This window comes from Melanotaenia boesemani, chromosome 22 (assembly GCF_017639745.1).
Source record: "Melanotaenia boesemani isolate fMelBoe1 chromosome 22, fMelBoe1.pri, whole genome shotgun sequence".
NCBI lineage: Eukaryota > Metazoa > Chordata > Actinopteri > Atheriniformes > Melanotaeniidae > Melanotaenia > Melanotaenia boesemani.
In genome coordinates, this window is record NC_055703.1 from 22,082,203 (window position 1) to 22,104,644 (window position 22,442).

General features: G+C 36.5%; 2 protein-coding genes across 2 annotated transcripts in view; one reads left to right on the plus strand and one right to left on the minus strand.

The window, feature by feature from the left end:
* The window catches only part of LOC121633777 (exostosin-1-like), a 273,065-nt gene that overhangs the window by 168,358 nt on the left and 82,265 nt on the right, over positions 1–22,442 (plus strand). The window lies entirely within an intron of this gene.
* On the minus strand, positions 7,098–8,221 carry LOC121633782 (dicentracin-like). The gene is made up of 3 exons (XM_041976028.1): positions 8,134–8,221; positions 7,861–7,971; positions 7,098–7,487 (listed from the first exon to the last, which is right to left on the minus strand). The coding sequence occupies exons 2-3, from the start codon at positions 7,968–7,970 to the stop codon at positions 7,277–7,279; spliced, it is 321 nt and encodes a 106-aa protein (XP_041831962.1). The 5' UTR covers position 7,971; positions 8,134–8,221; the 3' UTR covers positions 7,098–7,276.

Here is a 22,442-nt window from a genome sequence, read left to right on the forward strand (position 1 = left end):
CATTTTCAAGATTTATATTGGTGTATCAATAAATCTTGTCAGTAAAAATGGGGAGTATTAGCTTGGTAGTTAGAGAGGCACCCTTGACATACCTGAAATAAACTATAAAGTATTATTGCAATTACATTATCACAAATTTAAGATAATTGATAAAAAACATACCAAACATACCAAATCTAAAGTATGGATTTTGAACAGACAATAATACTATTTCTAGTTCATGACCTTTAAGTGCAGAATAAATAGGAAAGGTAATGAAATTCCTGCTGGCAGGAAGGCTCTCTTGTATCTTTCTGTCTTGCATTGGACTTGAAGAAGTATCTGTTTGAACACACACTGTTGTTTCTTCACTGTGTTGTGTAGAGCAGTGGTTCTGAAACTGGCGGTTAGGATTCCCATGAAGGTCATGAGATAATTTGTAAATAATTTTATAGAGTTTTTTTCACATTCTTTAAGATAAAATAATATGCCAGATCTTTGTAAAACAGTTATGAAGCTTTATTCCTTTATGCACAGAAAATTATAAAACCTACTAGCTGGTCTCCTAAATGCAATATTTTGTTTAATGTTTTTTTTTTTTTTACTTTGATTAAACTGATTGGTAGAGATTGCAACTGGAAATTGTAATATATATATATACACTACAGTTCAAAAGCTTGGGGTCACTTTGCCATGGGATTCAATAGGGAAGTGACCCCAAACTTTTGAATGGTAGTGTATATTTAACCATGACTAATACTGCGTTATTTTCCACAGTAAACCTAAGAAAGAAATTGCAGGCTATAATAAATATCACAAATCATGAAGATTGATCTTTTTCTGTCTTGTAGTGTTTTCTATATTTTGACCATTTTAAGACTTTTCAGAATGCTGTGTTCATCATGAAAAACTGAAAAAGCTAACATGTCAGTGTTTGAAAAAAATATCTTGTGTAATTTCCCCCATTTTTTTATCTGCCCATCAGTGTTGTCTAATGACTATGCAAAATGCCTCAGTATATCAGTCTGAACATTTTTATTAGTAGGCCTATTTTATCACTTCCCTAAGTTCTGTTTCCTGAGACCGTGGGGGGCTCTGGCTGGGGCTGTCCTTTGCCACCCTCTGGGTGGGGCTAGAGGCGTCTTTGGGGTGGGGTAGCTTGGGTTAGTGCTCTGGGGCTGCTGCTGAGGGCCCAGGTCTCTGGGCTGCTCTGGTCGCGCTCTGGCCTCCGAAGGGGTGTGGTCGCATTTTCATGATCTCACTCACCACTCCTCATCACTGGTCACTCCTTATTCCTCATCCTCTTCATGCGGACACAGTCACTGAGTTGTCCAGTGGGTTAATATACTAAGAGATAATTTCTCTTATTTTATATATATATATATATTTTTTTCCTTGTGAGTTAGTGTCTGATTGTTGTTGTGCTACTTTTGTGATATGTCTTTTTGATTTGGTTATTATTTAAGAACTCTTAATGACTAGCAGCTCTGTTTTTCAGTAAAAGCCGTAGGAATTTTTTGGTGTGTCTGTTTACAAGTGTAAGAGGTTTTTCCACTCAATTAGCTCTCATCTAATCCCAAGCATGACAACAAAGTTTGGTCTTTTTATTTTTGTTGAAGTTAAGTAGTGATGAGACAGCAATTTAGCAAAAACTTATTTGATACTTTCTTTATTTTTTTTGTGATTGTAAATAAAAATAATCTACTTAAGTCATCTGGTGACAACAATTCACATCAGTGTGGTGCGCCGGTAACCCGCAAAAACGCTGTCTGGAGGTAAAAATGACATTTTTTAGTGCAGACGAGTTGCCTGCACTAAAGGAATTTACTCATTTTTTAGTGTCAGATCAAAAAAAGACAAATGCTTTCTTACAATTCCTACATCTTTTGTCAGTTGGCTTCATTAAAGTTAGCAAATGTTACACTGATATGATACAGCTGTTACACTGATGGTCAGTCACACTTTTTTATTTATTTTAATTTTTGGTTCTTTGATAATTTCTAGCTTTGTTTTTAAAGTGAAGCGCCTTTCAACTCATCTCTGAGTTCGGTATACTGGTTGGCAGAAAAACATGGATAAAAGAGCTAAAATAGTATGAGCCAATGAATTATGAGGTCTGAAACTACTAAATGAGTCATTCTATGAAACGGGTGCCATTTCCACTTTGTAATTTAAAAAATTCATGGGCAAAAATTATTTTAAGAAATCTACAATATAAAAGATAGGTCAAACATCCAACAAACATATTTTCCCACCACAAGTTTAAAAGATTTTAATATTACCTGTAATAATAATATTACCTATATATATTTCAGACCCGGGAGTCATTCTTGTACCACCCTGTCACAGACAATATGCACACAATGACCAATATTGCATGAAATCAGATCTAAAAAATCATGTTTTCCTACTAGTAAAGGGTCCTTTATTAGATATTAATATTTTAAAACATAATTCAAGTTTAAAACAATTTCACAGGTGTATATGCTTCAATAAAAAACCACCCCTTCACAATAAAAATTGTGACGACGTGGTATGTGACGGGCAGTAAATTTCAACATTAAATGGCTGCTAGTTAACTGCATGGTAAGCTAGACTCAGCATATCTGATTTCACTCTGAAATATCATTTTATGTCCATTTATAGTGCTTTTTCTTAGAAAAAACAAAACTAAACAAAGTTTTCCTGATGAAGGGGTGGTAAGTCAAACTAAGGGACACACTCAAATTGTAGTATTTTTACTAAAAACAATATTTGTTTTAATAATATCAAGGTTATCCATTTTACCCACCTTTCGTTGGTCATTGCGGACATGACAAAAATGGCCATGTGCTAATTAAATCTTTTATAATAGCATTGTCTCTTAGTATGCGATTAAGAACACATCTTAACTACTTCAAACTTTTGAAATACAGTTGGACCCGTTTTTATAGATTTTTAATCTCATCGAATGTGAACTCAAATGGTGCCAGTTTCATAGAATGACCTAACTGCATTTGATCTAAATAGAGTGTAACACTTTGAATTGCTAGATTTTATAAATAACACAAGAGAAACAGGTTCTGCTTTGCTGAAAAGCTAATTTAATAAGCATTTTACTTAAATCAATAAATCAAAGAAATCTGATAAGCCACAGTAATGCTTGTTGCCTCTTGAATTTTACAACGAAAGAACGGAGAACATCCTTAGATTGACCCCTGAGTCTAGTCAACACGTTGTCTTGCATCAAACAGACGTTTGTCTAGTTGCTCCTGCTGCTGCTCCGGCTGCTGCTGCTGCTGGGCAGCATTCCCAGGGTTTTTCAAGGCACTGGTGGGGGGAGTAGAAGTTTATCACAGAATGAAAAAGAACAAGAGTATTTGTCTTTGTCAATAACAATGGGCCTCATTCACTGATATCGTCTTACAAATATTGTCAAATTTGCTAAATTGCGCTTGAGAAGTTGTTGAAAAAGAAAGGGTGGGACTTTACTTTGATTAGCACGTCACCTGACCAGGAAAAGTTAGGATAATAGGATTATGTGATAAAGAGAATAGAAGCAAACTCTCAGTAGACAGCGAGTGTAGTGGTACAACAGAGGTGCACAGAGAGATGGAGAACTGGATTTAAGTTACAAGTTCTTCAGGACAAAGTGGATGTACATAAAAATGTCCCTGTGCAATCAAAAAGAGTCAAAAACAAAAACATATATTCAAGGTCAGAAACTTACATGTGCTGCTTCAAAATGACAAGATCCTTTATAAATGACCAAAAGTTATTTTTCAAAAACCTGACGGAAATACTGTGTAATTGTATTGGGGATCTAAGCATAGCATTTGTAAGATACACACTTAAGTTTTGCTATATAAGGTTTTCTGTCCTACAGACTGGATTCACACACGAACATGTATTCAATGCAAATGAGCATCCTATAGGCAAACTCTATGATTTGAGGACACAGGACTGAGAAATTTTCTTTGTTTAAACCCTATATAAGACAAAACGCCACACCAGGCCTTTATTTCTTCGTTCTGGTTTTGGGACCTCCAGATTTTGCTGCAGAAATCTGTTTTGATGTCTGAACTTTTGTAATAAACTTCTTTTTATTATTCAAGTCAGCGTCCAGTGACGTTTTTGCCTGAAAGCCAATTTTTCCACATCTCCTGATCAAGATACATCAGTATCATTGTATGTTAATCAATTAAACAACAGATCACAACACAAATTCGGATTTTGCTCAAGTTTTTGTAAGAGAACTCCTGACTGCATCATTGCCTGCATCATATTTTAAGGTTGTACAGGCAATGATGCATATAATATTCTGCAATATTAGGAGAGTAAAGTTAGACACATATTACAGTTTTGCCAATTATGTTACGAGGCTAATGGTTTGTTGCTCAATAAGAACAAATCCAGGATACAAAAATAGTATTTCATCCTGCAATATTCATAAAAAAATTGAAAGTATAACTTAAGAACAATTGGTGTGTAAGAAATGTTAGTAAATGAGGCCCAATAAAAAATGACATTTTTTTTGAGACATTTAAATTCTTACTGATGGAGGATCCGGGCACCATGACTGACTGCTTTGATAATCCATTCAGCATAGCACTCTCCAGGTTCAGCCATCATGATAACCATGGATAGCACCAGAAATACCACAATGCACTTCATCCTGCAAAAAAAGATTACAGTTGTTTTTCTAAGGCTGTTCAAACTTCAGGAAGTTCACTCACAAAGTAATCTCAGAAGTTTTTTTTTCTTTTTTTTAACCATTAAAAATAGGCATTTTCTTCTTTACAAGCATAATATAGCTGAAAGATTAGGTTTTACCTCTTCCTTGATCCGGATGTTTCGCAATGTTGAAAGTTTCACTGATTTTAGAAGTATCTATCTACTGGTAGATTGCAACACTTCTTATATGCTGACAAAGACCCTGGCATACAGAGATCCCACCCCTTTATTATCATATGCTCAGGTTTCCATGCCATCATATTCAGATTTGTTTTTACTATTTGGGCACCAACAACAACAATTTTATTAGTAGAACAATTTACAATGAAATGGGCCCTGAGTGGATCGTATACCATTAAAATGTAGAGCTACATAATCACACATTAAAAATAATATTAACAAAAATAACAACAATAACAGTAATAATAATCATAAAAATAATTATAACAAAATAATAATAATAATAATAATATTTTAAATTTAAAATGTAACCAATATTTTATTCTAATTCTGTTTTAGATAAATAAAACATTTTTATCTTCAGTTTGCTTTTAACTTTTTTAATTAAATTACTTTTCTTTTTGTGAAACAGACTTTTTTTGTAAACCTACACCTTTTCAGTTGAAAACAGTGCCTTTATAGTCATTACTTATTAAAAACTTTAAAAACACTCAATAATATAAACACTTTTAAATAGTTGGGTGTAAAAATATGTCAGTGCTTTGTGAAATAAGGACTATACCAGTTATGAATCTTCATTACCTTCAATGTATAAATCTTTTCTAATTATCTACAATTGTTTAACCCACTAGCTAGTCTCATAAGTACATTATCTACTCATGAAGTATTTGCAGAATACAATAAATATCACAGACCAAGAGGGCAACTAATTTTGCTTAATCAGTTTAGTCCACATTTTGTTTAGTTTAACCCCTTACGATGCAGACGTACCGGTCCCGGTACATGACTACTATTCAACAACATTGCAGCCATGTGTGCAAGCCCCTCTGTCATGAATGCCCACAATATGCACATCAACTGAAAGCTCAGAGTCTCGTCTTTCCGATGATATAAACCATTTTGACACACAACAACCACAGTGCTAACACTAAAGCCTTTTTTACAGAAAAGCAGAAAGTTTAAATGTTTACTTTCCTTACCTTTGAGGGCTCTCTATAGGTCAAACTTCAATATTTCCCATCAAGATTGGTGTCATTCTGTCCGTACAGGTTAGGCGAGGACCAAAAAAAATTTTCTTTGTGTGTTCTAAAGTGTATAACTTTTTATCAGTAATACTTACAGTGACTCTGATTGCTGTGGGTGAAACTAGAGCGTGTTACCTTTACAAAGAGCCCAAGCCTGTACTTATAATCCAGAGGGTTCAATAACAGCAGTAATTCTAATTTGGAGAGGTCATATTACAGGCGTTTTTGCCAAAATGACCCCACATTTTAAGGGGTTAAGACTTTTCAGAATGCTGTGTTCATCATGAAAAATGAAGCCATATACCCACAAGTGTTATGTATATTGACACTACACACCCCATGGTAAATTGGTGTGAATATCTTTATTAGAATTTTATTACTTCCTAATTTCTGTTCCTTTTTCTTTCATCTTAAACGACACAGTTAGTAAGTATTGGAAAATGGTTGTTACATTTATTTCCTGCTTATACTTTAAAAACTAATACTAAAAAGTTTTTCAGTATTACTTCAAGATTTTCAGACTTTGGTGACAAGACGTATGTCTACGCTTTATTATGTATACAGACAGCTGTCAAATGTCACAATAGGGCAGCTACATTGAAAAATATTCTGATGGCACTTCCCTGCTGATTCTGCCATATTACTTTAGTAACAATTAGCATCCTTGCTAGCCTGGTTAAATTAGACTGGATCATGTAGCTTCAGCTTAGTTAGCACAAAGTAATATTGATAACGAGGCACTCTGGCCATCTTTATAGTTTGTTTTTTCAGCTCCAATATGAAAATCCTGAGTTAATGTGTAGTCCCTAAATACACTCATATAAAACCAAATACCAAATAACCATGTCAGCACTGCTACGTAGCTTCATGCTAACATCAAGTTAACCTTTCATAAAATTAGTGGCTGTACTTGCATGGGATAAAATCTCATCTGTCTGCAGCTAAATGTCAATAATTAAGTTTCTACTTTAAATTTCACTGCAAACTAGTAATGTGTGGAGACTTCAGACAGAATGTGGTGTTTACTGTACTCACCTCAAGGTGCAACATAGTGGCTGGGAGAATAAATTGGAGAAGCCATTGACATGAATGTGTTTCAAAGTGCAGCAGTGCAATCACTTTGTTTAATTTTAAATAACAATAACACTTTCTCCAATGTTATATTTTTATAAATAATACAAGGGATACAGGTTCTGGTTGCTGAAAAGGAGATTTATTAAACATTTATTATTTTTACCAAAATCCATTAACCAAAGGTTTGTGATAAGCCAAAGCATGTTAGTACAATTTTAATAATGATAGGCCAAGACCATTTGCTTGCTTTCTTTCATATGTTAAAGAGCAAGAACTTAAAGCATCCTCATTCTGGCCCCCTGAGTTTAATCAAAACGACGTCTTGCAGTCTTGAATTTAAGCGAACGTTTGTCTAGCTGCTCCTGCTCCTGCTGATCCTGCTCCTGCAGCTCTTGCTCCTGCAGCTGCTGGTCCTGCTCCTGCAGCTCTTGCTCCTGCAGCTGCTGGTCCTGCTCCTGCTGCTGAAGCTGCTGGTCTGCTTGCTCATCAGCAAGTTTCTCTTTCCCATTGATAAGACTGGTGGAGGTTTAACACAAAATCACAAAGAACAAGAGTATTTGTCAATAATAATAATGAGAATAGTAATAATTATATTAAAACCACTATTAAAATAAGTTGTTTTTATATAGCACTTTTTAAAACCAAATGTCTCAAAGTACTTCACAAAATAAAAGAATAAATTAAAGAAGACTAAATTAAATAAGACACAAATATTTAAAAAAGTAAAATTAATAAAATCATAAAAATTCTAAAAAGGACTGTTTAATGAAATAGGTTTTAAGCTGCTTTCTAAAAGTGTTTGATCGGGGGACAACTAGCAAACCCTGATCAGAATATCTGAATTTGACAAGCTAAAGATATAAGTGGCAGTTAATACTCAGGTACTGACTGATGGATGCCTTTAATAGCTGCATGAACAAGCAGTCCAAAAATGCACTCTCCAGGTTCAGCCATCATGACAACCATGGACAACACCAGAAACACCACAGTGCATTTCATCCTGCAAAGAAAAAAAACTGTTGGCAAACCTTTTTACATTGCTTTACAGTTATAAAAATGGTTAAACACTAGTTAGGTCTTTTCGTTTTCCACTCTCAGAAATCTGAAAACTTTATCTGAAATTTTACATTTTCTTAATGTGACTAAGATATTAAGTTTTTACCTGGTCCTTGATTAAGAAAGTCAGTCAGAAATTTACTGTTCTACTGGTATAGATGGTATTTACTGGTGGTGTCCCATCTTTTATGCAGACCAACCCTAGCATACAGAAACAACACCCCTTACTTATCATATGCCACACACATTCACACACTGATGGCGGAAACTACCATGCAAGGCATTCAGTGTCTTGCCCAAGGACACCTTGACATGAACTTGACTGCTCTACCTTGCTGAGCCACGCCCTGTTTATGTCATGTCAGACATTTTATGGGCATTTCCTGGTGTATCAGTAAAACTTGTCAGTAAAAATTTGGGAGTATTAGCCTGGTAGTTGGAGAGGCAGCCTTGACATACCTGAAATACACCATGAAGTATTATTGCAATGACATGATCACAAATTTAAGATGATTGATGAAAAAAAAAAAAAAAACGCCTCAGTATAACAGTCTGAACATTTTTAATAGTATTTTATCACTTCCCCAAGTTCTGTTCCCATTTCTCTTGCCTTCTAGCATAATAGAGTGAAAAGATCACAATTAGCAAGTGGAGGAATTTATTATTACTAATTTTATTTCTGTTTTTTCATTTAAATGTCTACCGTTTTAGAAAATTGAACTTATCTTTGCTAATAATCTTAATTTAGTAACAAACTTTTGCTATATAATTTTGTTGCCATTTTACGTTTCGTGTTTGTTTTTCAGGCATCATGGCCATTTTTACTGTTCCTGAAATGCCTTCGTCTTGCAGGAACTGCTAACACACTCCAGCCACTAGCATTGTCTTACATTAGGAGGAACCCAGGGCCAGCATATGGTCTCCCAAGGGGTCTGAGGATCTCGTCTCAGTACCTAATGGCAGTCAGGCTACCTCTGGCGAGCACATGGAGGGCTGTGCGGCCCCCAAAAGAAATGCCACCCCACACCATTGCTGATCCACTGCCAAACCGATCGTGCTGGAGGATGTTGCAGGCAGCAGAACGTTCTCCACGGCGTCTCCAGACTCTATCACATCTGTCACATGTGCCCAGTGTGAACCTGCTTTCATCTGTGAGGAGCACAGGGGGCCAGTGGCAAAGTTGCCAGTCTTGGTGTTCTCTGGCAAATGCCAAACATCCTGCACGGTGTTGGGCTGTAAGCACAACCCCCACCTGTGGACCACCCTCATGGAGTCTGTTTCTGACTGTTTGAGCAGACACATGCACATTTGTGGCCTGCTGGAGGTCATGTTGCAGGGCTCTGGCAGTGCTCTTCCTGTTCGTCCTTGCACAAAGGCGGAGGTAGCGGTCCTGCTGCTGGGTTGTTGCCCTTCTACGGCCTCCTCCATGCCTCCTGATGATGTACTGGCCTGTCTCCTGGTAGCACCTCCATGCTCTGGACACTACGCTGACAGACACAGCAAACCTTCTTGCCACAGCTCGCACTGATGTGCCATCCTGGATGAGCTGCACTACCTGAGCCACTTGTGTGGGTTGTAGACTCCATCTCATGCTACCACTAGAATGAAAGCACCACCAGCATTCAAAAGTGACTAAAACATCTGCCAGAAAGCAGGAACTGAGAAGTGGTCTGTGGTCACCACATGCAGAATCACTCCTTTACTGGGGGTGTCTTGCTAATTGCCTATAATTTGGATGGATGGATATATGTGCAATATGTATCAGTAACTACTTGTTTCAAATTATCCCCCTTTTTTGTTGGGTGCTTAATCAGTGTTTTTATTTACTTCTCTTTTTCCCTTCATTTAATTCATGTCAAGTTTTCTGTCTTTGCCCAACGTAAAGTTTTGTGTTTTCATTTGTTATTTGTCTTGTTTCAGCAGTGTTTTTTTTTTTTTTTTCTTTTTTACAGTTTATTCCACCATGCGGCTAGATCTTCACCTCCTTGATCCAACTTTTAACAGTCATTTCCTAGTAAAATCTCTTCATGTGACCAGATTAGGATAACATCATGGGCTTGTGTAAAGTTAGCTCCAGCTGCAACCTCTTGATTTTGTTCTTTTTCATTTTGTGACAGGAAAAATAGTGAGATTGTTGTGTCTGAATTTAAGGTTGAATACAAAAAGATCCTGCAGCCCGACAAAGATTTTGAAAGCCTAACAGAGAATAAACACTCACAAGGTAAAGGTTTTTGATTGATCCTGGTCTAAAGTCCCACTCTACTGGGTCAGCCTAGTTTCACTGTTGACCAGGATTCTACATGGATTTACATGGAGTGTCAGCTGAAATGGATGCTGTCAACCATCCACAGATCTCTCAACTTTCATTCCTTCCTGCTTTAAATTCTTCTCAACGCTTTCCTATAACATCGTGGGTTGTCTCGTTAGCTTAGATGTAGTTTAAATTCAGGATGTTTATGTTATGAAGGCCTGAAGCTTGTTTTCGGTGGTGCCGGCAGTCGATTGAGCAACATGAACTGCTCATGTACAAAATGGGAAGTAGAAAAAAAAGGAAACGGGTCAAACAGACATTTTTAGCAATTAGCTACAATTGGAGATTTTTGAAAATGCAACTAACACATTGTTAATGAAACAAGCGGCGTCTTCATTGTGCCATAACAAAGTTTGCAATGTGATTCTGTTGATATATATTTTCCTTGGTATTGCTTAGAAATTGTGTGTGAAATGTACACGAATGGGCATGGGCATCGTTAGGCCTTTAAGGAGTCTGGAACCAGCCTCAAATGTTCTTAAGGCCTCCTATAAATTCATGACTTTATTGATTTCAACGTTGGATTAAATTTTTGTGGTATTAGTGATGATCTGAGCTGTGATCATCCATGTCTGGTGAAGTTACCTATTTGAAAACAGTCAAATCAGGTTCGTTTATCACCGCTTCATGTTTAAATTCCCACCTTTCACTCCGACTGCATCTTCAGCTGCATGCAACACCCTGATAATGTGATCTAAATGGATTTACATGGAGTGTTTTTTAAATATAAAAGGAAGTAGTCACTAACTTCAGCTTGTTGACAGCAAAACCTTATTATTAATAAAGCTATCTGTTTTACAAATGAAAGACTTGCCAGCCCTGTTTAGTTAAAAATCTTAGCATAATGTTTATTTTCATTATTTGGTTGGCTCTGAAAATAAAGTGAGCTCAGTTTGTACTACATCACTTCTGTCACGTGTAGACAGACTGTGACAGGACAGGGACAGAGGGTCCTCTCTGTCCCTGACACATCTGCTGAGAAGAACAGTCTGAAAGATTTAACAGGAAGTCTGATTCTCAGAAATGTGGAGTTCTTTTATTCAAGTAATATAAACAGCTGAAATGATGTAACTTGTCTATTAGTGAAGAAATAAACAGCCGGAAAGAGAGAAGGTGAAGCAGATGTTTGGAGAAAGAGACCAAACAGACATAGAAGAAGCAACCGGTGTGTTTGATTAAGGGAACAAAGCCATAGGACCAGACAGATGACACTGGACAGCTGCCAGCAAGATAGTTTTGGTTCACAGAACAGAGCATTTTATTCCTTTCTGTGAAAATGATTAAGGTGAAGACAGCCAAGATAAGTTTGGAATTTATAAGGAGAAAATTAAGAGTTTGATCTTTTGTGTTCTGTTATCAACTTGTGACTAAACTGATAAAAAAAAAGAAAGAAAAGAACACACAAAAAAGCTGTCTTCATCTGACCAGGGACTAAAGGTGCGAAACAGCCGTATAAGTGACGATGATTGGCTAAGGAAGCGTACCATGATGGTGCAGATCTGACTGGAAATGTGCAAATGTCAGGGTGATAAAAGCTAAAAACATCCACCGCAGTTCTTCCATCTGTGCTGTGCATGAGTGTTGTTTCTTCTACATTTAGTATTAGTGGTGCAATGACGATGCAAAGTTCTTGTCATATCAGTGTGAACAGCTTGATTACTAGCTCATTACTTCCCCAAAACACTGCTCTGTCTTTTCACACCTTTTAGAGGAACCAACTACATGAGAGCAGGCTTACACGTAATGGTTGTGACTAAGTTCTTTTAGGGTTTCTTATATGTTTGATTTGATAAGTTTGGTTATTTTTAAAAATTCAACCCAGTTTCAGGTTTCATTAGTCCCCCAAAGAATGGTGTTTGTTGTGACTGAATCTCACCCTGGAGATTATCTGCTTTGTATTTATTTATCAGGGATCGTGGCCACTGAAATTTTTCCAAAATATCTTTTTATTGTAAGCAACCGTAGCTTCTTTTAAATGTGATACCATGCCATTTATTTATAGCCCACCAGATCAGTTATAAAATGACCACATTTCTGTCTGAACAGTGGAAAAAGAAACATCATGCAGACCAAACAAACATGTTCAGTGTAACAGCTTCAGATCGAATACAAAACCCTCAACTATCTGATACTGGTCTCATTTGGATGCATGTGTGTGTGTGTCCAGTTCAGAGTGGACACAAATGTACAGTTTCTCACCAAAACTATCCAGAAAGCTTTTCTGTGTGAAGGAAGGCAGCTCAGAGTAACTTCACTTATGCAACAATAATGAAGTTTGTTTAGTCTATGTGTAGGCTCTGTGTTTGATATTCAAAGTTCACATCTATATTTGTGTTTTTTAATATGTCACCTCCATCTTCTTATGATTTAACAGAAGTCATGATGAAACCCTGAAGGTTTTTCTAATTAGCAGGCCCCTAATTAACCAAAGACAAAGCTATTTTTGTAAGATGAAACCTTTCCCTTGAGCACATTAGCAGAATCTAGACTATAAATGGCCCTCACCAAACACAGCATATTGATTTTAGAACTAAAACCTCTTAATGTGACTACATAAAAAATCAAGTCATGGGTTTGTAGAAATTTATCTGCATGCTGTGGCTTAGCTGTGGATAAAAAAGGTGCATCCCTCTTAGCAGTTTTTATTTTTTTATGAGACAGAAGATGTCTGAATGTGTAATGCCAAAAGAAACAGCTATCAGATCAAGACAACCAGTGTTAAATAGGGAGTCACATGTTCGTGTTTGATCCTTTGTAAACCATCTTTCTGCTGCTTTAGTCAAGTGTTATTGCTCTGCAAAATCTCAGATGGAGGTGAAATCTCAAAGTCAAGTGAAAGAGACTCAGTCAATCATCCCGAGGTTCCTCGGCACTTTTCTGATTTGCTTTAAGTTTTTTTCATCCTTTACTATGATACCAAGAACTATTTTATTTATTTTGGATGTAGCTTTTCTTTGAAAAATACTGTATTTTTGGTGGTGCAGACACTTGGAACAAGCTACTCTGAGTTGCATGTTTGAGAAGTGGGAACTAAAAATGAGGAAAGGCCAAGCAAGCATCACCAACAACCAGTTTTGCTTGGACTTATGTAATAATGACACCATTAGGTTTTTTTTTTGTTTGTTTTTATGAAATAGGCTTACAATAAAGGCAATTCAAAAGTGTTTTAAAGTCACTAAGATATATTTATATTGATTTTTATTTGTCGAGGACCATGCGCATACAACAATCAGAGGAGAAATAGATACATTGTACTAGATTTAGCCACTAGCTAGTTTCCCTGTGGTCACTGGACAGGAAAACAAATATAATTAAATTACAATAGTACATATGCAATTAAACAAGCAACGTCACCCTTAAAAAAGATGCATAACTATAAAAACTCCCCTATCTCATAGATTTATTAATGTAGTTTACAATCTAATAGTGAAGAATTGATAATAAAATAAAATTACAACACTTAAAATATCAATGTATTCATTTTAAATCCATTTTTGTCACATAAGAAAAATTCTGAAAATCATCACACTTTCAAAGCACCAGGAAGTTTAACCTTAATTGTCCTAAAAGAAATAAGCAGATTTTGCTAAAGTATTGCTTCTTTTGGTGATTCAACAAAGTTGCACAAATGTTTCTATTGTGCAAGAATTTTACTGCATTTTCAAACATTCATGATGTTTCCATAGTTAATGGATTTCTGATATTTCAAAAAACAAACAAAAATAAAACTGATATTTTATTGCATTGCTCATCTTTTTTATATGCTTTCTATAAGTTCAATCCAAGATCATGACGAAATATTTGACTTTACATGTAGACATTATTCATCCTTCAACTACTACTTTACTTCCAAATATTCATACATTTCTATACTCGTCCACTTTTAAACTTAAAAAAACTGTTTGCAGTATTTGTATTTGCTCATGATTTTACTTATTATTTTCAGTTCAATAAAACATTGCATTTTTTTTTCCTTTAAACTAATATTAGTAAGTATCAAAGTATTTTATTTTTAATTTTTATCAGCTTGTCACATGCTTTCTTTACATAAACTGCAATAAATGTAATAGATTCCATTAGAAGCTAAAGCTGGGAGTTAAACATAGTACAGTAATAAGTACAATAATCTGCCCTGAAGTATTGTGGAGTACAAAAACACATTAACTCAATTCTTACACTTGAGTAAACATGAATTGTTGTGTTTTGCCAAAGCCTTCAGAGAATTTACTCACAATACTGCAGCTTTACATGAAATTTTTTTACCCAACAATGTTCACATTTTAATATATTTGCATAAAAACATGCCTTTATGGTACAACATTACAAAAACAATTAGCATTCTGCACACACTCACATTCCTGTGCTCTCTGCCTTTTATTACAGATGGAGTCGTCACTCTGGATGCTCTCTGCTGGGTTTTTGGAGGTCCTGATGCCACTCACTGGCTATTGAATAATGACCCCAAAGACCCAGCTTTAGCCTAATCCCTACTTGAAAGCAATCCTTCCTCTAATTCCATCCCTCTTTAAATCCTCACTAGAGACAGAGTGGTGTATAACACACACACACACACACCTGGATTAAAGCAGCCAGACTTGAGTGGCTGTTCCAGCAACACACTGGAACAGAAAGACTTGAGATCAGGATGTAACATTTACAACTAGGATTTTTCAGCTTACAGTGGCATGATGTGAGGATAAGTACTCTGTAGAAATGACATTTATCTTATCCAATGTTTTTTACTTTTAAAATTGTGAAAATGTAGGGCAGTTACAGTTATCTTGGAACATATGATAAAAAGTGTTGGTGTGGTACAATGGTCTTCCATCAAGTGCAGGGTGTCAAGCTCTAATCCATAATATACAGAGAAGTATCTTTAGAGGACATCTTTTAAAGCTTAAAACAGACAAAATGTACATTGGTACACAATGCTTTCAGGAAATAAACATATCTCTTTTCACAGGGATGTTATCGTGTACAATATTCCTGTGCCATTTACTGTCAATTTTTGTTTAACTGTAAGATTTTTTAAATAATTTTAAAAGAAATCCTCATTAAGCCGAAATGACTTGATATGATTTGTATTTCATCGGTTGTTGTGATGTTGTTTCTGATGATTTTTGTGTGTGTTTATGCAGTTCTTTTTTCAGTGGCAATCATGGTCACTTGCTCCTATAGAGCTGCATTAACCCCTTAAAGTCCAAGTTAGTTTTTGCCTTTATTTAATGTAAAAATACATGTAGAATCTCAAACCTTTTAAGCACAGTCAGAAGGGAATGGTGGATGTGTGTATAGATGTGGCCTTGACTAATGTTCCCAGGTAAAAATATTCAAAGGCAAGTTTATGACTCAACTGAACTGGAATGATTTCCAATGGAGAACATGATCACATTTAATACTTCACACCACACTGAATCAACACACCGCCACTCTGTGTCATGTAACCATTTTAAAAAGAAACACAGGAAATTAAGGTATTCATAGACATGATATAACTGGGTAGAAATAGAAACAGGAGGCTGCTTTACTAATAAATAGAGATGCTGGTAATTGCAGGGGGTGTGCAATAAAACAATCTCTGGAATAACCAGACATGCATGTTATCACGGCTGAGCATGAGCGGTTGTTTGTCTCTCTATGTTTGCCCTGTAATGGACTGGCAACCTGTCCAGGGTGTACCCTGCCTCTCACCTAGTAGCTGCTGGGACAGACGTCTGCATGGGAATAAGCGGATATGGAAAATAGGTGGATGGAATAAACAGGACACACGTGCATGACTTGTGCATTAAGACATTCCCTACATGTCATGCAACAGTATTATGCTTTTAGGTGTGTTTTTTTTGTCACTTGCTGCAACCTGAGAGAAAGTGAGTAATAAAAGGATTTTCCTTTTCAGCATCCAAGCATTTTATTTATTGTTGTCACTGTTAGAAGAAAGGATGAAAAACAGAAGGGATTCCCGTGTTTGTTTGGTTTTTTACACATTTGACAGGCACATTTGAGATAATAAAATAAATGTCCAACCTTCAGAAGGAACAAACCACACACATGCATTCATTTTTTCCTAAACTACTCTGTTATAGTAGTAAAAATATGTAGTTATGCTCATTCTCATAAAAATAAATGGGTATATTGTGTGATTATAGAATTTTAATAATGACATTAAATAAATAAGATTCATCAAATGTGTGATGATCATTAACACTGTTATATTTAATAATTTACCTTGAAATGCTCTCAACTTGTGTAATGTATAAGCTCCCCCAAGAGGTCAATCTGTAAAGACCTAAAGGGGGAAAAAATCTGGAAGTATTTGTCAGAAACAACGCTGTTGGAAGACAACTCTTTATTTTCATGAAAGTTTAACATTTTGGAGACTTTGTCTTGTGATTGAAGACAATAAGAATAAAATTAGCTACAGTTTGTTGCTTTTGTGTAGACACACATGCTAGGGAAGTCTCTGTATGTGTGCAGTGTGCTTGATGCAAAGCATGAAACTGTTTTTAAATTTATTTTCCTCTGAACTTTTTCTTGTTGTTTACAGATAATCTTCACTTTTTGCATGTATTTTGGCCTCTCTCTCCTGTGTTTTTGTCATTGTTGAATGTTTTTGTTATTTATTTAAACACCCCCCCCCCAGTTTTGACTGATGTCCCAGTGATGACATCAGTGTCAAAGTCAAAGAATGATTTCTTGGAAATACAGAGAGAAATGAGGTGGGAGGCACAAGAAATGGATTCTCAACGCAGCCTGGCAAAGGCACAGCCTGCTCCTCAGGCTTTGATATACAGCATCACACACACACATACACACACGCACGCACACGGTGAAACTCTACATCATCATCATTGCCACAGAGCATGGAAGATGAAAAACCCATGAGTGCATGCATTTTGATTCTTAAATCAACAGTGTTTTGATTTTGGTTTTGCTACAGCAGAGCGTGAAGTAGCTTATTATCTGCTTCATTACAGGCAGGACATACTTGTGTGTATCTTTGTGTGTGTGCAGGAGAGAGATTTTGTTTAAGTGTGTTTCTATGTTTTTTCTTATTTCTATATGTGAGTGTGTGCCATGTAGGTAAGCAAATCCAATGGATGCTGGAACATCTTGAACCAAGTAAACAGAGCTGCAGATTGCAGTACAATCATATTATAGCATCTACACAGAAACAAAATATTTACTATTTCAATCCTCAGAAATATCTGGCAGTTAGACCGGTAGAACAGTGCTTGTCCTCTTCTTAAACTGGTTTTCCAGTATACTTCTTTAGGCCTCATTTCTCAAAGTTAAATATGTGTACACATGCAGATGGAGCATTCTGCATTCTTTTCGTGTGTTCTTTTCTGAACAGCTTGTTTTAAAAAGCAACACAGCAAATGGAGTAGTGTCACTGGACATCATGGGGGTAGTTTAGCTCATGTACAGCAAGAGAAAGGATCAAAGAAGAAGAAGTAGCCGAAATGTATTTAATAGCCGCACAGACGACTGCTATTGGCTGTGCTGCCTTTTATAAAATATATTTCTGAAAATGTGTATTATCACTGTTTCCTCCATAAGTAACGTTGGAGCTCTGAGGTAAACGCTGAACATTGCACTGCCCTCTAGTGGATGTAGTACCAAACAACCACACCGACATAAAGCTTGAATGGCATTTTAAGGCACTGGTGTTTGAATAAGTTTGAAAGATATGTACCAGACGTACGTAAAGTGAGCGTAAATGAGCCCTAAAAGTACACTGTGTAAAAGTGTTTACTTATCAGATACAGAGTTCCTAGACCTTTAATATGGATGTCTAGTACTGCACCACAAAGGTGAATACACAGAATTAGAATCCATCTTACATTTTACTTTACTCAAAATAAGTCTGTAAATATAGAGCCCGATGTAAGGTAAATATTTTAAAGATTTTTTTTTTTGTTTTACCTTTTTCACAGTAGCTTTACCTGTATTATTATTATTATTATTATTATTATATAATTTATGTCTAAGAACAAGAACTTAGACATATCTGGAGTCCTCTGTTCTGGAGTCATCTGAGATTAATTATCTACTCTCAAAGTTCAACAATGACATTTGCAATAGCTTTAGTTTCCCAGTGACATACACTTTTCTCCAGATTCACAGATCCACAGAAGCAAGTGTGCAAAGACTGCAAAGGCTCATGAGAAATCCATATTCAGCAGGAATTTCACATTTTGTGATTGTTACCCTGTAAATTTGAGTTGTGTGCTTTACTTCCTGTGTTATTTATATATTTAGACGTTGTTGGGCTGTTCATTTCTTTTTAGATGCAACATTAGTGTTGTGAACAGTGCAGGAAGTCACACCCACCACTTCCACAAACTCTAATCTGCGTTTTACTGGGAGTAGAAAAGATGCTGGATAAGATCTCAATAACTAATTATTGATAAAACTAAGTGAATAATTTGTTACCAATTGAAGCAAAATTTAAGGCATATTAAGAGGGCATATTCTGTAATAGCATAGAATTTTCTTTCATCTGATCAACAGACATGTCTGTGAATGCAGCAGGACATATTCTATGGATGTACTAATTTTTCCATTTTTGGATTAACAGAAGTGTCCATACAGTTAACGTTAAAATGTTGAGGAAACTTTTTTGCCAGGACAGCTTTTTTTTTTTTTTCTTTTTACATACATTTATCTTAGAGTGCAGGTAAATGCTAATCAACATATTGTATATGAAATGATAATTCAACAACAACAGCAATAAAAACAGAAAAGATGCACTCCTCTTTGCAGTTCTTAACTGACCTGAAGATGAGAACAAATGCCAAAGATGTTGACACAGATGGCAGAAAGATGCAACAATGTGGTCATTCTCCTTCCAGTTTGTTCCTTCCCTCCTTCTAGTAGTTGAAGACAACTACAAAACGCTCACTGTAGTGAATTGAGGCTGTTGAGCTGCTTAAACTGTGAACAAAAAACTAAAATTCCTAAATTTCCTAGATATCTAATTGTTAAGACTTACAGAGCTGGCAGCTAATCTGGCAGGTCTACCACTATCTGTAGTAATTACCTTCAGCCATCTCAAACCCCTGAGTTTGTGTCTAAGAATACACTACCAACACATGAGAAGTGAACATTAGAACATGTATGGTTTCTAAGAACTGCTGTTTTCGTAAAGCCCTGGGATATGCAGTACACCTGTAAGGTGTACTTTAACATCAGTATAAGAAGCAGACTGCTGCCATTCTGAACTGCTAACTTATTAAAAAGTGTCACGGTCCTTATGAGGCAGCTGGAATGCATGAGGTGGAAAATTACAAAACTTAGAAACATAAAACTCAGGATTAAGACCTGTTTGAGGCAAGCAATAGTTTCCACATCACTTGCTTTCTTTAGTTTTTACTAATTTTACTTGCTGTTTTATTTCAGCTTCAGTTTCTAATGTTCTCTGCAACACTTTTTTCTGGCTAGATTCAACCAAACATAGCACAAACAGCAAGGAAATGAGTGTTTGGTCACTTCGGCTAGGTTCACACTACAGGCTGAAGTGACCCAAATCCAATTTTTTGGCCCCTATGCGACCTGTATCTGATCTTTTCATGACAGTCTGAACGACACAGATCCGATTTTTTCAAATGCGACCCAGGATATGTGGTCCTAAATCCGATAGATATCTGATCTTTTGCCATGCAGCTTCAGTCTGAATGGCCAGTTTGCATTAATCTGACCTACACGTCATACACACCATTGTTTATAAACTCTTATCTTTAAAGGCGCTCACATCACTCTCCCATCACTCCGGACTGCGACTCCTTACCCACACGGTTCTCTGTACAGACGCTGCTGCCACTGCTCCACAAAATGCCATGGCCAAAAATCTGTCTCTCCTCTTTTGCAATCTCCTCCTTAAAATGATGCCATCGAAAATGTGCTGGCTACGGTTGGATAATAGATTAAAAATTGCAGCATAAGCTCCGCTGTTACCGTCCATGTTTACTTCCGCAAACACAAAGACGTCACACGCACACTCACTGTCACGTCATCATGTCTTCTACGCATGCTGTACACTTTTGGTGCGCATAAGGTTCATACAGGAGACCACATACAAGTCGCATTTAATTGGAAATGTGAACGGACGCTCAAAAAAATCGGATTTATTTATCCCCTTTGACAATACCAGTTGTGGTTGTAATATCTTTGAAAGGCCTCATTAGTCACCTTTACAACAATATATAGCTTGTAAGGATCATGCTTCTGTGGTGTGAGCATCAGATAGAAAAAAAAAAAAGAAAAGTGGATTGTGCACTCCAAAAATGTACCAAAATCCTGTTCAACTTCTTTGTTGGTATTCAGTCTTGCTTTGAGTTGACTGGCGGATTGCACTCTCCTACATCAATAAGAAAAAAACCAACACATGCTGGTCATTTTTACACTTCTTTTACAGTCAGGGACCTCAGTAATGGGTCATCTTGGAGGATAGTGTTAGGTCCCAGATTCTGGAGGTATAGGGTCTTCATTGCCCTTCAAAATCTCATTCTGGTATGTTTGCCTATCTATTAGCTGCCAATCAGGTACCAGTCATACATCTTTGGCTGGGGCATGGTGTCATCCTCTCACAGTATGTAGCATGAGGTTTATGTTTATGTTTATTGAGATCCTTATTAGCGTCAGCAGCATGCTGCATCTGCTATTCTTCCTGGGGTCAGTTAACAGTAGAAAAAGTATACAATTCACATTTTTCACAGATTACAAATTATATATATTACAATAACATTTTGATCATCTTACTTTTGTAGTAATTACTTTCAGCCTTCCCAAACCCCTGATTTTGTGTCTAAGAATGCAAAACTTAAAGAAAATGTGTTATAATAACACACAAGTTGACATGGTGTGCAGTATCTACACATTTTTCATGAGAACATGCAGACTCAGAGCATTTAAGAAACAACTAAAGGTCCCCCTCGCCGTTGATATGACTAAGGTTTCATACAAACAGATGAAATGTCAGTTTAGAGCATTTTGTTGCAACATGAGTTCCATTGAAAAAATACAGAGAATGGGTAGCCACATATGACTGCTTGTTCTCTCTGATCTCACTGGCTGTTTGCTGCAGTGATTAATTTCCTCAAGGTTTTCTACTCAAGTGCACATATGTCAAAACCACCACACTTCACTAAAATGCTGTAAAGTGCCATCCTCTATCATCCTGACTGATGTGAATGTGTTTAACAGATACATTCAGGGATTGCAGTAACTACTTTGTTAGTATTTCTATGCATGTTTGTGCGTTTTGTTGGTGTTGTTCATCTACACTTACGTAAGACAAATGAAAAACCTTGTATGGCTTCACTAAGAGGTTTCCCATCTAGACTAGAGTGCTCTGAGGTCTGCAGTTGCAGATAGGACTACTGCCTTTGTTCACATTACAACCCTAATTAGGCAGAGCATTGTGTGTGAGAAACATGAGAGCACCTCTCAGCGTGTGTGCAAACGGGTTTGTGTGTGTTCTTTGTGTGTTAGTGGGATATTGAGAGTGACAGATGAATGTTGCCGCCAGCATGCTTCGCTTGCCTCCTTGTTTCACTTCAGACCAGCTGAATGAACTGCTGGTGGCAGGCCAAATGGAAACAACACACACAGACTTCTGGATTTCTGTACTTGTGAAGACTGTTTGATGTAAATCTGTTTTATATAAGCTGAAGAAAAAACTAAAGTTTAAAGTGGGAGCTCTGTAAATGAAATCATTACAGGTCTTAACCCTCAGAGGGCCTCTGGGGGAGTGATATTAGATTAACATTTTATGAAGATTTAAAGGAGTGAAACACATGCTGGTACTGGTCAGAAAAATAGAAAAATAGAAGTACGAGAGAAAAATTAGAATAGTCAGAATGTTTTTCTTCTCACAAGCAGCACTCAGATCAAGATAAAATTTATCTTTACACAAAATAAAATTGGAAATTACAGATGTAGTCTTGCAAATCATTAAGACAAAAGACAAAAAAAAAACAAAACATGTTGGTAGGAGGAGAGATTGGGGGTCTGATGGACCAAGCTGAGGATGTGTGAGAGCTTTGTAGCTGATTCTACGTCTAGGGTTCGTCACCTCTGGTGGATGAAAATGGGTAGAACTC